The following is a 16,548-nucleotide window of genomic DNA, read 5'->3' as shown; positions in this document are numbered from 1 at the left end:
TTCTGTCTGTATTCCCCTTTCCGTCTGTATTCCCCTTTCTGTCTGTATTCCCCTTTCTGTCTGTATTACCCTTTCTGTCTGTATTCCCCTTTATGTCTGTAATCCCCTTTCTGTCTGTATTCCCCTTTCTGTCTGTATTCCCCTTTCTGTCTGTATTCCCCTTTCCGTCTCTATTCCCCTTTCCGTCTGTATTCCCCTTTCTGTCTGTATTCCCCTTTCCGTCTGTATTCCCCTTTCTGTCTGTATTCCCCTTTCTGTCTGTATTACCCTTTCTGTCTGTATTCCCCTTTATGTCTGTAATCCCCTTTCTGTCTGTATTCCCCTTTCTGTCTGTATTCCCCTTTCTGTCTGTATTCCCTTTTCTGTCTGTAATCCCCTTTCTGTCTGTAATCCCCTTTCTGTCTGTATTCCCCTTTCAGTCTATTCCCCTTTCTGTCTGTATTCCCCTTTCTGTCTGTATTCCCCTTTCTGTCAGTATTCCCTTTTCTGTCTGTAATCCCCTTTCTGTCTGTAATCCCCTTTCTGTCTGTATTCCCCTTTCAGTCTATTCCCCTTTCTGTCTGTATTCCCCTTTCTGTCTGTACTCCCCTTTCTGCCTGTATTCCCCTTTCTGTCTGTATTCCCCTTTCTGTCTGTATTCCCCTTTCCGTCTGTATTCCCCTTTCTGTCTGTATTCCCCTTTCTGTCTGTATTCCCCTTTCTGTCTGTATTCCCCTTTCTGTCTGTATTCCCCTTTCTGTCTGTATTCCCCTTTCTGTCTGTATTCCCCTTTCTGTCAGTATTCCCCTTTCCGTCTGTATTCCCCTTTCTGTCTGTATTCCCCTTTCTGTCTGTATTCCCCTTTCTGTCTGTATTCCCCTTTCTGTCTGTATTCCCCTTTCTGTCTGTAATCCCCTTTCTGTCTGTAATCCCCTTTCTGTCTGTACTCCCCTTTCTGCCTGTATTCCCCTTTCTGTCTGTATTCCCCTTTCTGTCTGTATTCCCCTTTCTGTCTGTATTCCCCTTTCCGTCTGTATTCCCCTTTCTGTCTGTATTCCCCTTTCTGTCTGTATTCCCCTTTCTGTCTGTATTCCCCTTTCTGTCAGTATTCCCCTTTCCGTCTGTATTCCCCTTTCTGTCTGTATTCCCCTTTCCGTCTGTATTCCCCTTTCTGTCTGTATTCCCCTTTCCGGGCCGGAAACAGTTGGGGAATGGCCGGGTCCCTGGCCGTGCATGCCCATGGCTGACAATCTGCAGCGGGCACACCGTACAACATGGAATCGATTCTCCACCCGATCGGCGATTACGATTTTTTAGTCGGGCAATGGAGAATTCCCCTCTCCGTCCGCGTTCCCCCCTCCGTCCGCGTTCCCCTCTCCGTCCGCGTTCCCCTCTCCGTCCGCGTTCCCCCCTCCGTCCGCGTTCCCCTCTCCGTCCGCGTTCCCCTCTCCGTCCGCGTTCCCCTCTCCGTCCGCGATCCCCCTCCGTCCGCATTCCCCTCTCCGTCCGCGTTCCCCTCTCCGTCCGCGTTCCCCTCTCCGTCCGCGTTCCCCTCTCCATCCGCGTTCCCCTCTCCGTCCGCGTTCCCCTCTCCGTCCGCGTTCCCCTCTCCGTCCACGTTCCCCTCTCCGTCCGCGTTCCCCTCTCCGTCCGCGTTCCCCTCTCCGTCCGCGATCCCCCTCCGTCCACATTCCCCTCTCCGTCCGCGTTCCCCTCTCCGTCCGCGTTCCCCTCTCCGTCCGCGTTCCCCTCTCCGTCCGCGTTCCCCTCTCCGTCCGCGTTCCCCTCTCCGTCCGCGTTCCCCTCTCCGTCCGCGATCCCCCTCCGTCCGCCTTCCCCTCTCCGTCCGCGTTCCCCTCTCCGTCCGTGTTACCCTCTCCGTCCGCGTTCCCCTCTCCATCCGCGTTCCCCTCTCCATCCGCGTTCCCCTCTCCGTCCGCGTTCCCCTCTCCTTCCGCGTTCCCCTCTCCGTCCGCGTTCCCCTCTCCGTCCGCGTTCCCCTCTCCGTCCGAGTTCCCCTCTCCGTCCGAGTTCCCCTCTCCGTCCGCGTTCCCCTCTCCGTCCGCGTTCCCCTCTCCGTCCGCGTTCCCCTCTCCGTCCACGTTCCCCTCTCCGTCCGCGTTCCCCTCTCCGTCCGCGTTCCCCTCTCCGTCCGCGATCCCCCTCCGTCCACATTCCCCTCTCCGTCCGCGTTCCCCTCTCCGTCCGCGTTCCCCTCTCCGTCCGCGTTCCCCTCTCCGTCCGCGTTCCCCTCTCCGTCCGCAATCCCCCTCCGTCCGCCTTCCCCTCTCCGTCCGCGTTCCCCTCTCCGTCCGTGTTACCCTCTCCGTCCGCGTTCCCCTCTCCATCCGCGTTCCCCTCTCCATCCGCGTTCCCCTCTCCGTCCGCGTTCCCCTCTCCTTCCGCGTTCCCCTCTCCGTCCGCGTTCCCCTCTCCGTGCGCGTTCCCCTCTCCGTCCGAGTTCCCCTCTCCGTCCGAGTTCCCCTCTCCGTCCGCGTTCCCCTCTCCGTCCGCGTTCCCCTCTCCGTCCGCGTTCCCCTCTCCGTCCGCGTTCCCCTCTCCGTCCGCGTTCCCATCTCCTTCCGCGTTCTCCTCTCCGTCAGCGTTCCCCTCTCCGTCCGCGTTCCCCTCTCCGTCCGCGTTCCCCTCTCCGTCCGCGTTCCCCTCTCCGTCCGCGATCCCCCTCCGTCCGCCTTCCCCTCTCCGTCCGCGTTCCCCTCTCCGTCCGTGTTACCCTCTCCGTCCGCGTTCCCCTCTCCATCCGCGTTCCCCTCTCCATCCGCGTTCCCCTCTCCGTCCGCGTTCCCCTCTCCTTCCGCGTTCCCCTCTCCGTCCGCGTTCCCCTCTCCGTCCGCGTTCCCCTCTCCGTCCGAGTTCCCCTCTCCGTCCGAGTTCCCCTCTCCGTCCGCGTTCCCCTCTCCGTCCGCGTTCCCCTCTCCGTCCGCGTTCCCCTCTCCGTCCACGTTCCCCTCTCCGTCCGCGTTCCCCTCTCCGTCCGCGTTCCCCTCTCCGTCCGCGATCCCCCTCCGTCCACATTCCCCTCTCCGTCCGCGTTCCCCTCTCCGTCCGCGTTCCCCTCTCCGTCCGCGTTCCCCTCTCCGTCCGCGTTCCCCTCTCCGTCCGCGTTCCCCTCTCCGTCCGCAATCCCCCTCCGTCCGCCTTCCCCTCTCCGTCCGCGTTCCCCTCTCCGTCCGCGTTACCCTCTCCGTCCGCGTTCCCCTCTCCATCCGCGTTCCCCTCTCCATCCGCGTTCCCCTCTCCGTCCGCGTTCCCCTCTCCTTCCGCGTTCCCCTCTCCGTCCGCGTTCCCCTCTCCGTCCGCGTTCCCCTCTCCGTCCGAGTTCTCCTCTCCGTCCGAGTTCCCCTCTCCGTCCGCGTTCCCCTCTCCGTCCGCGTTCCCCTCTCCGTCCGCGTTCCCCTCTCCGTCCGCGTTCCCCTCTCCGTCCGCGTTCCCATCTCCTTCCGCGTTCTCCTCTCCGTCAGCGTTCCCCTCTCCGTCCGCGTTCCCCTCTCCGTCCGCGTTCCCCTCTCCGTCTGCGTTCCCCTCTCCGTCCGCGTTACCCTCTCCGTCCGCATTCCCCTCTCCGTCCGCGTTCCCCGCTCCGTCCGCGTTTCCCTCTCCGTCCGCGTTCCCCTCTCCGCCCGCGATCCCTCTCCATCCGCGTTCTCTTTGTCCGCGTTCCCCTCTCCGTCTGCGTTCCCCTCTCCGTCCGCGTTTCCCTCTCCGTCCGCATTCCCCTCTCCGTCCGCGTTCCCCGCTCCGTCCGCGTTTCCCTCTCCGTCCGCGTTCCCCTCTCCGCCCGCGATCCCTCTCCATCCGCGTTCTCTTTGTCCGCGTTCCCCTCTCCGTCCGCGTTCCCCTGTCTGTCCGCGTTCCCCTCTCCGTCCGTGTTCCCCTCTCCGTCCGTGTTCCCCTCTCCGTCCGCGTTCCCCTCTCCGTCCGCGTTCCCCTCTCCGCCCGCGTTCCCCTGTCTGTATTAGTTTTCAATTATAAAAAGAGAGCTCAAAAATAAATAAAAATAAATCAGTGAAAGAAGAGCAATTTTTGCAGTTGGTAAATGTGACACCGAAAGATGTAATTCCCAGTCTCCATAGCAACTAAAACTATTTTCTTGACAACCTCAGTGCTGCTGATAATCTTGGTCTTATTGGAGTGCAAAATATCCTAATTGTGTTTAGTCTCCCACTTTTACCTCCCAGCTTCCTGTCCGTGTTTCGAACCGTTCCATCATTCGTGTCCGTTTCTTTCTTTGCCGAGGCCCGAGCTCTGGAATTCATCAAACATCTTCTCATCCTTCCTCATTCTCGTTAATACCTCCCTCTTTGATCAACTTCTAGTCGTTGACCCTAACATCTCCTCATGGGGCTTGAGATAGAATGTTCTGGCACCTTCGTGGCTGGGGGTGAGGGGGTGGGGGGTGGGCGGGGGGGTGAGGGGCGGAAGGGGATGGAAAATGTGGTGAGCTGTTTCCACGTCCATTCACTTTGGTGGGACGGGAAAGTCGCCCTCATGGCTGGGGCTGTTAACTTTTGTTTAATGACGCTCCTGTCAGGGTCTCTGGGGTCTGTAATGATGTAAAGGTGCGGTATAAATGCCTGTTGTTGTTAGGGGTGCAGGCGGTGGGGCCCAGTGATAAAGTCAGGCCTGGTAGTTGACGGATGGTGTCCGGTATGGAAATATGGAATTTTCTCCTGAGTTACGGCTGCGGATTGGAATGGAAGTAGGGAAGTAAAATGAAAATGTCAAAAAAGGTGGGGGACAGGGTTGAGGCAGACGATCGCTCTGGAACCAGCACAGGTGGATGAAGTAGAATTACCGGTCAGCTAGTATCTGACTGAATGGTTTCTCCCAATTCCTGTCAGTCACTGCAGCCCAGCTTGCTTCATATCTGTTGGAAAGCCAAAGTTACAGTCGCATCACACGGTGCGTTATTATATAATATATACAGCGTTATACCCAGTGACACACGGTGTGTTATTATATAATATACACAGCGTTATACCCAGTGACACACGGTGTGTTATTATATAATATATACAGCGTTATACCCAGTGACACACGGTGTGTTATTATATAATATATACAGCGTTATACCCAGTGACACACGGTGTGTTATTATATAATATATACAGCCTTATACCCAGTGACACACGGTGTGTTATTATATAATATATACAGCGTTATACCCAGTGACACACGGTGTGTTATTATATAATATATACAGCGTTATACCCAGTGACACACGGTGTGTTATTATATAATATATACAGCGTTATACCCAGTGACGCATGGTGTGTTATTATATAATATACACAGTGTTATACCCAGTGACGCACGGTGTGTTATTATATAATATATACAGCGTTATACCCAGTGACACACGGTGTGTTATTATATAATATACACAGCGTTATACCCAGTGACGCACGGTGTGTTATTATATAATATATACAGCGTTATACCCAGTGACACACGGTGTGTTATTATATAATATACACAGTGTTATACCCAGTGACACACGGTGTGTTATTATATAATATATACAGCGTTATACCCAGTGACACACGGTGTGTTATTATATAATATATACAGCGTTATACCCAGTGACACACGGTGTGTTATTATATAATATATACAGCGTTATACCCACTGACACACGGTGTGTTATTATATAATATACACAGCGTTATACCCAGTGACACACGGTGTGTTATTATATAATATATACAGCGTTATACCCACTGACACACGGTGTGTTATTATATAATATACACAGCGTTATACCCAGTGACACACAGTGTGTTATTATATAATATATACAGCGTTATACCCACTGACACACGGTGTGTTATTATATAATATACACAGCGTTATACCCAGTGACACACGGTGTGTTATTATATAATATACACAGCGTTATACCCAGTGACACACGGTGTGTTATTATATAATATACACAGCGTTATACCCAGTGACACACGGTGTGTTATTATATAATATATACAGCGTTATACCCAGTGACACACGGTGTGATATTATATAATATATACAGCGTTATACCCAGTGACACACGGTGTGATATTATATAATATACACAGCGTTATACCCAGTGACACACGGTGTGATATTATATAATATACACAGCGTTATACCCAGTGACACACGGTGTGTTATTATATAATATACACAGAGTTATACCCAGTGACACACGGTGTGATATTATATAATATATACAGCGTTATACCCAGTGACACACGGTGTGATATTATATAATATATACAGCGTTATACCCAGTGACACACGGTGTGATATTATATAATATACACAGCGTTATACCCAGTGACACACGGTGTGTTATTATATAATATACACAGCGTTATACCCAGTGACACACGGTGTGATATTATATAATATATACAGCGTTATACCCAGTGACACACGGTGTGATATTATATAATATATACAGCGTTATACCCAGTGACACACGGTGTGATATTATATAATATACACAGCGTTATACCCAGTGACACACGGTGTGTTATTATATAATATACACAGCGTTATACCCAGTGACACACGGTGTGTTATTATATAATATATACAGCGTTATACCCAGTGACACACGGTGTGTTATTATATAATATATACAGCGTTATACCCACTGACACACGGTGTGTTATTATATAATATACACAGCGTTATACCCAGTGACACACGGTGTGTTATTATATAATATACACAGCGTTATACCCAGTGACGCACGGTGTGTTATTATATAATATACACAGTGTTATACCCAGTGACACACGGTGTGTTATTATATAATATACACAGCGTTATACCCAGTGACACGGTGTGTTATTATATAATATATACAGCGTTATACCCAGTGACACGGTGTGTTATTATATAATATATACAGCGTTATACCCAGTGACACACGGTGTGTTATTATATAATATATACAGCGTTATACCCAGTGACACACGGTGTGTTATTATATAATATATACAGCGTTATACCCAGTGACACACGGTGTTATTATATAATATACACAGCGTTATACCCAGTGACACACGGTGTGTTATTATATAATATACACAGCGTTATACCCAGTGACACACGGTGTTATTATATAATATACACAGCGTTATACCCAGTGACACACGGTGTGTTATTATATAATATACACAGCGTTATACCCAGTGACACACGGTGTGTTATTATATAATATACACAGCGTTATACCCAGTGACACACGGTGTGTTATTATATAATATATACAGCGTTATTCCCAGTGACACACGGTGTGTTATTATATAATATACACAGCGTTATACCCAGTGACACACGGTGTGTTATTATATAATATATACAGCGTTATACCCAGTGACACACGGTGTGTTATTATATAATATACACAGCGTTATACCCAGTGACACACGGTGTGTTATTATATAATATACACAGCATTATACCCAGTGACACACGGTGTGTTATTATATAATATACACAGCGTTATACCCAGTTACACACGGTGTGTTATTATATAATATATACAGCGTTATACCCAGTGACACACGGTGTGTTATTATATAATATATACAGCGTTATACCCAGTTACACACGGTGTGTTATTATATAATATATACAGCGTTATACCCAGTGACACACGGTGTGTTATTATATAATATATACAGCGTTATACCCAGTTACACACGGTGTGTTATTATATAATATACACAGCGTTATACCCAGTGACACATGGTGTGTTATTATATAATATACACAGCGTCATACCCAGTGACACACGGTGCGTTATTATATAATATACACAGCGTTATACCCAGTGACACACGGTGTGTTATTATATAATATACACAGCGTCATACCCAGTGACACACGGTGTGTTATTATATAATATATACAGCGTTATACACAATGACACACGGTGTGTTATATAATATACACAACGTTATACCCAGTGACACACGGTGTGTTATTATATAATATATACAGTGTTACACCCAGTGACACTAGGCATGTGCGCCACAACTTTACGGTTGACCTCTGTCTCTTTCTGCTATGTTGTTGTGCGTTATTATAAGATATTTGCGATCATCTTAGTGCCTGTCTTACAACAGTATGTCTTTACACATTGAGTGAATATATATTGAACTCTGGACAGACGGCCGTGCCTTCACCCGGAGCCGCCTGAACTGCAAGCTGTCCGGGACGGTGATGCAGCAATTGGTGAATTCTAGGGCAAGGAATTCCATAGATTCACAACCCTTTGGGTGAAGAAGTTCCTCCTAAACTCAGTCCTAAATCTACTTCCCCTTATTTGAGGCTATGGCCCCTAGTTCTGCTTTCACCCGCCAGTGGAAACAACCTGCCCGCATCTATCCTATCTATTCCCTTCATAATTTTAAATGTTTCTATAAGATCCCCCCTCATCCTTCTAAATTCCAACGAGTACAGTCCCAGTCTACTCAACCTCTCCTCGTAATCCAGCCCCTTCAGATCTGGGATTAACCTAGTGAATCTCCTCTGCACATCCTCCAGTGCCAGTACGTCCTTTCTCAGGTAAGGAGACCAAAACTGAACACAGTACTCCAGGTGTGGCCTCACTAACACCGTATACAATTGCAACATAACCTCCCTAGTCTTAAACTCCAATCCTCTAGCAATGAAGGACAAAATTCCATTTGCCGTCTTAATCACCTGTTGCACCTGTGAACCAACTTTCTGTGACTCATGCACTAGCACACCCAGGTCTCTCTGCACAGCAGCATGCTTTAATATTCGACTGACAATGAAACCCTAAGCTGGTTATATATTCACAACATAGATTGGACACTACCTATGGAGTCAGTTCAGATTAAGGTTTACGGATTCGTTGAAGGCTGTGTGGAGATTACATTTCCTCCCCGTGTCTGCGTGATTATCCGGTTTCCTCCCGCAGTCCAAAGATGTGCAGGTTAGGTGGATTGGCCGTGCTAAATTACCCCTTAGTGTACAAAGATGTGTGGGTTAGGTTAAGGGATCATTAGGATAGGGTGGGTCAGTGAGCTTGGGTGAAGTGCTCTATCAGAGGGTTGGTGCAGACACGACGGGCTGAATGGCCTCCTTCTGCACTGTAGGGATTCTAGGATTCTGAGATGAATCTGAGGAAATGTGGCGTCCACCAGAGTAATGGGAGTCTCGAGAGAAAACTACCAGGGTAGCAATCTCAAACCATGGCTTCTGGTTCTTCAAGCGGCAGATGACAAAAGATAAGTGATAAAGACAAGCCAGTCCTGATGAAATCAGATATTCAAAGATGTCAAAAGACAGTACCGGACCAAGCTCGCGTCTCAGGCTAGCCACACGGATCCCCGCTATCTATGGCAAGGTCTGCAAGACATAACGGGCTACAAGATGAAGGCATGTAAAATCGTCGGCTCCAACACACCCCTCCCTGATGAGCTCAACGCATTCTCCGCTGGCTTTGAGCAAGAGGTCAGCGAGAGCGAGCCCTCCACCCCAGAAGCCGCAAATGAACGTGTATCTGAGATCACTATTGCAGACGTCAGAGCAACCTTCTCGAAGGTCAACCCACGGAAAGCCACTGGCCCGGATGGGGTACCCGGACAAGCACTCAGGTCTTGCGCGGATCAGCTGGCGGGGGTATTCGCAGACATCTTCAACCTCTCTTTACAACAATCTGAGGTCCCTATCTGCTGCAAGAAGACGACCGTCATCCCTGTACCAAAAAGTCAAGCAGCGTGCCTTAATAAGTATCGTCCAGTACCTCTGACATCCATCATCATGAAGTGCTTCGAAAGGTTAGTCAAGGCACGAATCAACTCCAGCCTCCCGGATTGCCTTGATCCACTACAGTTTGCCTACCGCTACAACAGGTCCACAGCAGACACCATCTCCATGGCCCTGCACTCAACCCTGGAACACCTAGATAACAAAGACACCTATGTCAGACTCCTATTTATCGACTACAGCTCAGCCTTCAACACCATCATTCCTACGAATCTCATCTCCAAACTCCGTGGCCTTGGCCTCGGCTCCTCCCTCTGCGACTGGATCCTGAACTTTCTAACCCACAGGCCACAATCAGTAAAGATATGCAACAACACCTCCTCCACGATCATCCTCAACACCGGTGCCCCACAAGGCTGTGTCCTCAGCCCCCTACTATACTCCTTATACCCCTATGACTATGTGGCCAAATTCCCCTCCAACTTGATTTTCAAATTTGCTGATGACACCACCATAGTGGGTCGGATTTCAAACAATGACGAGACAAAGTATAGGAATGAGATAGAGAATCTGGTGAACTGGTGCGACGACAATAATCTCTCCCTCAATGGCAACAAAACAATGTCATCGAATTTAGGAAGCGTAGTGGAGAACATGCCCCTGTCTACATCAATGGGAACGAAGTAGAAAGGGTCGAGAGCTTCAAGTTTTTAGGTGTACAGGTCACCAACAGCCTGTCTTGGTTCCCCCCATGCTGACACTATAGTTAAGAAAGCCCACCAAGGACTCTACATTCTCGTTAGACAAAGGAAATTTGGCATGTCAGCTACAACCCTCACCAACTTCTCCAGATGCACCATAGAAAGCATTCTTTCTGGTTGTATCACAGCTTGCTATGGAGCCTGCTCTGCCCAAGAGCACAGGAAATTACAAAAGGTCATGAATGTAGCCCAGTCCATCACGCAAACCAGCCTCCCATCCATTGACTCTGTCTATAATTCCCGCTGCCTCAGAAAGGCAGCCAGCATAATTAAGGACCCCACGCACCCCGGACATACTCTCTTCCACCTTCTTCCGTCAGGAAAAAGAGACCAAAGTTTGAGGTCACGTACCAACCGACTGAAGAACGGCTTCTTCCCTGCTGCCATCAGACTTTTGAATGGACCTACCTCGTGTTAAGTTGATCTTTTCTCCACACCTTGCTATAACTGTAACATTATATTCTGCAGTCTCTCCTTCCTTCCCTATGTACGGTATGCATTGTTTGTACAGCATGCAAGAAACAATACTTTTCACTGTATACTAATACATGTGACAATAATAAATTAAATCAAATCAAATAATCGAACCTGGGACCCTGGAGATGTGAGGCAGTAGTGCTAACCACTGTGCCGCCCATCGGCACAGATTCTTTCTCCAGCGAGGGCACGTTTGTTGGGCTCCCCTCACTTGTCCGAACCCATCCCAGCCCAACACCAACCTCTAGCAGCAGGTAAACTGCAGCAGCTGAAGAGGAATTTTCCACCAACCAACCTCCAGCGGGGAAACTAATAAATGCCCAAACTGCCAACATCGCCCCCTACTCCGAGAACACACAAACCTACAGATCCACAGCAGGAGTTGGCCATTCGGCCCCTCCAACCTGCTCCGCCATTCAGTAAGATCGTTGATGATCCGATTGTAACCTCAACCCCACGTTCCTGCCGACCCCTGATAACCTTTCACCCGATAACCTTTCACCCCCTCGTTAATTAAGAATCTGTCCATCTCTGCCTTCATCTGCTTCCACTGCCTTCTGAGGAAGAGAGTTCCAGAGAATCTCGAACCTCTGAGAGAAAACACTTTGGGCGCAATTCTCCGCACTCACGACGGTGCGGAGAATAGCGGGGTTCGTAAAATTTTACGGCCACGCTAGTTTGACGCCCTCCCACTATTCTCTCCCCCCCCCCCCGCCCCCCCCCACGCCCGACTCCCGATACGAATCGCTGCCGCCATTTTTTTACGGCCAGCAGCGATTCTCAGCTGGCCGATGGGCCGAATACCAAGCCCTTTACGGCCGTTTTTACGAACGGCAAACACACCTGGTCTGGCCGTTCGTAAAAACGGCCGTAAAGTGCCGATTTTTAAAACCATGGCACCGATTGGCACGGCAGTACCACGGCCGTGCCAAGGGTGCCATGGGCCCGCGATCGGTGCCCACCGATCGCGGGCAGCGGGTCCAATACCCACGCACTCTTTGTCCTTCCGCCGCCCCGCTGTATCACTTTGCGGGGCGGCTGAGGGGCATCCCGGCCCACACATGCGCGGGTTTCGCGCAAATGCGCGATGACGTCATCCGCGCATGCGCGGGTTGGAGTCTTCCAATCCGCGCATGCGCGGCTGACGTCATGTGACGCGTCAGCCGGCGCAAACTCTGGCAAGCGGGCTTAACGAAATTCGTTAAGCCCGCGATGCCGGAGTTTATGGCGGCGGCATACTAGCCCCGACCGGGGACCAGAATCGGTTCCCGGTCGGGGAGGGGGAGGCTGGCGTCAAACCCGCTCGGATTTGACACCAGCCTTACGATTTCTCCCTCTCTGGGAGAATCGCGCCCTTTGCCTCATGTCCTGTTTAAATGGGTGACCCCTTTTTACACGGTGACCCCCGAGTTCCAGATTCTCCCACAAGAGGAAACATCCTCTCCACAAACCCCTCAGGATCTTGTATGTTTCAATCAAGTTCCCACTCACTCTTCTAAACTCCAGTGCATTCAGGAATAACCTGTCCAACCTTTCCTCATAAAACAACCCGTCTAATCCTGGTATTAGTCTGGGAAACCTTTTTATTTCAAATAGATATTGAAATGTATTCTTCGATACAGCTGTCTGATTGATTTTGGGCCATAGTCAGTATGTTACCCAGGTTCAGAGTGTGTCTTATAGATTTGACCATTGGTGTTAACATTTGTCAAGTGGATGTCAAGGCTTTTGAGAAATTATTTTCTTTAAGTGTTGAATAAAAAGCTTCAATAGACGACTAGGTGTGGGCATATGGACATTTAATGATGTCAGGAAATTTGTAGTCAGAAAATGGAAAATAATACCTCACCGCTCATTTTGAACACGAGGAGTTTTAGTTACAAAGAAGGAATTTGCCTGAGGAAAGATTTTCAGGAAATATTTTGAGCGTTTTCTTGGTGAAGGTTGGTAACGGTGCCACCAAGTGACCAAATCTAGGAATGTCCTTGGCCTGAATTTCACCCGGGGCTTGAATCCTGGCGGGAAATGGATCTCACGCCCGCACTTGCCGCTAGAGGGAGCTTCTCGGTCTTTATCCCACATCTAGAACCCGAGGGGATGAGTGAGCGAGGAGATCCCAGGAGTTGAGTGAGGGAGGGGACCCTCAAGAGTTGAGTGATGGAGGAGACCCACAAGAGTTGAGTGATGGAGCAGACCCTCAGGAGTTGAGTGAGGGAGCAAACCCTCAGGAGTTGAGTGAGGGAGCAAACCCTCAGGAGTTGAGTGAGGTAATATTGAAAACATTCCAGGTGCTGAGGGTTGGAGGGGGAACTCTGGGCAGAGATGATTGGGGTGGCTGAGGCAGCCTTTCCTGCACATCCCCCTCGCCTCTGGAGCATGAAAATTCCTGACTCTGATGGCCAAACCCACGTTCAGTGGAGAGGCCGCCCCCGTTAAGCTGGAGGCGTCCCTGTGAGGAGGAGGGAATGGGGGACAGAGGGTGAGGTTCTTTGCCATTGCCAAAGGGGGCCCCTGCAAATGGTGCTCAATTGGTCTTGAGTTATGCTAATCCATCGCCCACCTCAGGCAGAGGATCCACAATCAGTCCCGTGCTGGTAAACTGCCCCGTCAAAGGGGAGCGCGTCAAGAAGCGCCCCCCCCCACCCCTCACCCCCCAGTCTGCTTCCCCGTGACTTTACTGCTGCCCCACCCCCCTCCCCGCTTCGCCTTCGAGCCCACCAAGGGGGGAACTAGGTAAAATTCCAGCCATCCTGACAAGAATCTGTTAATATTGGGACATTTTGTGGTTCACATGTGGAGATAGAGATTTATTACAGGAAGGGGTTGATAAAGAAATGTTCCAAAAAGGAGACAACTGGATTTAATGCATTCCAGACAGCCGCATTGTTACATAGCAACAGCACGGGACAGCCTGAGGGAGGCCATTCAACCCATCAAGCTCGTACCGGCCTTTACACACAGCAGTGCAGTTAGTCCCACTCTCCTGCCCATTTCCCCCAAATCCCTGTCAATCCTTTCTTATCCAAGCACTTTATTCACCAATGAGTGAATAAGCCTCAGCATGTGGACAAGCTCACTTACTCTTTTCCATTCTGTAATGTCAAGATGCAGCCTTGCTCGAATCTCGCTCGCTGAAATATATTGTCCGCTCTTTTTGTTACATCCGTCGAGGGATGTGGGCGTCGCGGGGCTGGGCTGGGCCACCATTGGCTGCCCATCCCTATTTACCCCTAAACTGAATGGTTTGCTGGGCCGTGTCAGAGGGCAAATCAGAGCCCAACTACATAGCTGTGGGTCTGGAGTAACCTGCAGGCCAGACCGGGGAAGGACGTCATCCCCAAAAGGACATTTGCCAACCAGATGGGTTTTTAAAATAATCAATGACAGTTTTGTGGTCGCTGTTACTGAGACGAGCTTTCAGTTCCAGGATTTTTTTTGCTAATTAAGCAAACTTATTAATTAATTGAATTTAATTTCCACCAGCTGTTGTGGTGGGAGTCGAACCTCCAGAGCGTCAGCCTGGGCCTCTGGATTGCCAGTCCAGTGACATTACCACTGTGCCGCCCTCTTTCCGCAACGCTGTGGGATCTTGCTGTGTGTACGCCAGCTACCCCATTCCCCGCATTACCAGAACAACAACTCTTTAGACAAATTAGCTCCTGGTTTGCCGTTGAGGCATGGCGAGAGGTGCTATGTGAATGCAAATACTTCCTTCTGCCACTGATTAGACTGGGTGACTTGTTTCAGGACACAACGCCTACATCTGCCCGGCAACAAACCAGTGCACGATAGACAAGAACAGACGGAAAAGCTGTCAGGCCTGCCGACTCCGCAAGTGTTACGAAGTTGGGATGATGAAATCTGGTGAGTCCATCAATCATTAAACCAAAGAAAATCAGCGGGGGGGGGGGGGGGGGACGGCAGTGAGGAATGGGCGGGTAAGGAATGAGATGGATGAGCGATGGTGCGGCTTGGTGTGGGATGGGAAGATGGGTATGGGGAGGATGGAGGGTGGGGGATGGGAAGATGGGTATGGGGAGGGTGGAGGATGGGAGGTGGGGGGTAGAGCGGGTGGGGGATGGGCGTGGGTGGGGAGGGTGCGGTGTGGAGCGGGTGGGGGATGGTTTAGGGGCTGGTTTAGCACAGTGGACTAAACAGCTGGCTAGTAATGCAGAACAAGGCCAGCAGCACGGGTTCAATTCCCCTACCAGCCTCCCCGAACAGGCGCCGGAATGTGGCGACTAGGGGCTTTTCACAGTAACTTCATTTGAAGCCTACTTGTGACAATAAGTAATGATTATTATCATTATATTATATGGGGAAGTGGGGGTGAGGTAGGAGGAGAATGGGGTGGGTGGGGGATGGGGAGGTGGGTGGGGGATGGTGGGAGGTGGGGGTGGGATGGTGAGGGATGGGCGGGGGTGGTGGTGCGGGTGGGGGATGGGCGGGGGGTGGAGCGGGTGGGGGATGGGGCGGGGGGGTGGAGCGTGTGGGAGATGGGAAGGTGGGGTAGGTGGGAGGATGGGGTGGGAGAGGGCTGGAGGGGGGGTGGGGGAAGGAATGGGTGGGGGATGGGGAGGTGGGGGTGGGATGGTGGGGGAGGGGGTTGGAGGGGGGTGGGGAATGGGGAGCTGGGTGGGAGGGGGTGGGCCGCCATGTTTGTGGGGCGGGATGCGGATTGTTAAGGGGAAAGGGCATTAAGAATTGACAAAAGTGGAAAAAAAGATTGTGGTAGAACTGGAAATTTCTAACCACCGGGAAACAGATTGCGGCATCTTTCTTACAAAAGTAGCAAATTTGGAGGAGGCTTGATGAATATATATCTATAAATAAATTGGGATAATGTGAGAGTTAAAGCTGAGGAGGGAGAAGAGTTTCCGGACCCGTGTTTGGGAGAATTCCCTTGATGAGTACGTTTTCCGTCCAATTGGGAAGGAGACATTACTCTGTTTGGTACTGGGAATGAGGTGAGCCAGGTAGACCAGATGTCTGCGTGGGAATAAGTGGGTAAGAGTGAGAATAAGATTTAGATTAGTAATGGAGAAGAGCAAGGAGCAATCTAATATAAAACATCAGAATGCAAAAACAGCTCATTCCAGTGGGGTAAGAGGGGATCTAGACATGGCCAAATTCCAATGGGGTAAGAGGGGATCTAGTCATGGCCAAATTCCAATGGGGTAAGAGGGGATCTAGACATGGCCAAATTCCAATTGGGTAAGAGGGGATCTAGTCATGGCCAAATTGCAATGGGGTAAGAGGGGATCTAGTCATGGCCAAATTTCAATGGGGTAAGAGGGGATCTAGCCATGGTAAACTTCCAATGGGGTAAGAGGGGATCTAGTCATGGCCAAATTTCAATGGGGTAAGAGGGGATCTAGTCATGGTAAACTTCCAATGGGGTAAGAGGGGATCTAGGCAGGGTAAAATTCCAATGGTGCAAGAGGGGATCTAGTCATAGCCACATTCCAATAGGGTAAGAGGGAATCTAGTCATGGTAAAATTCAAATTGGGTAAGAGGGGATCTAGACAGGGTAAACTTCCAATGGGGTAAGAGGGGATCTAGTCATGGCCAAAT

General features: G+C 50.4%; 1 protein-coding gene across 1 annotated transcript in view; it reads left to right on the top strand.

Annotated features, from left to right (window-relative positions):
* Positions 1 to 16,548, top strand: part of esr2a (estrogen receptor 2a) — a 164,207-nt gene that overhangs the window by 34,698 nt on the left and 112,961 nt on the right. Inside the window, exon 3 of the mRNA XM_038821990.1 lies at positions 14,721 to 14,837. Within this exon, the coding sequence (XP_038677918.1) occupies positions 14,721 to 14,837 (117 nt within the window). The remainder of the gene's footprint in view (positions 1 to 14,720; positions 14,838 to 16,548) is intronic.

The sequence above is a fragment of the Scyliorhinus canicula genome, chromosome 2 (genome assembly GCF_902713615.1).
Source record: "Scyliorhinus canicula chromosome 2, sScyCan1.1, whole genome shotgun sequence".
In the NCBI taxonomy this organism is placed as follows: domain Eukaryota; kingdom Metazoa; phylum Chordata; class Chondrichthyes; order Carcharhiniformes; family Scyliorhinidae; genus Scyliorhinus; species Scyliorhinus canicula.
This window is presented reverse-complemented; position numbering and strand designations above follow the sequence as displayed.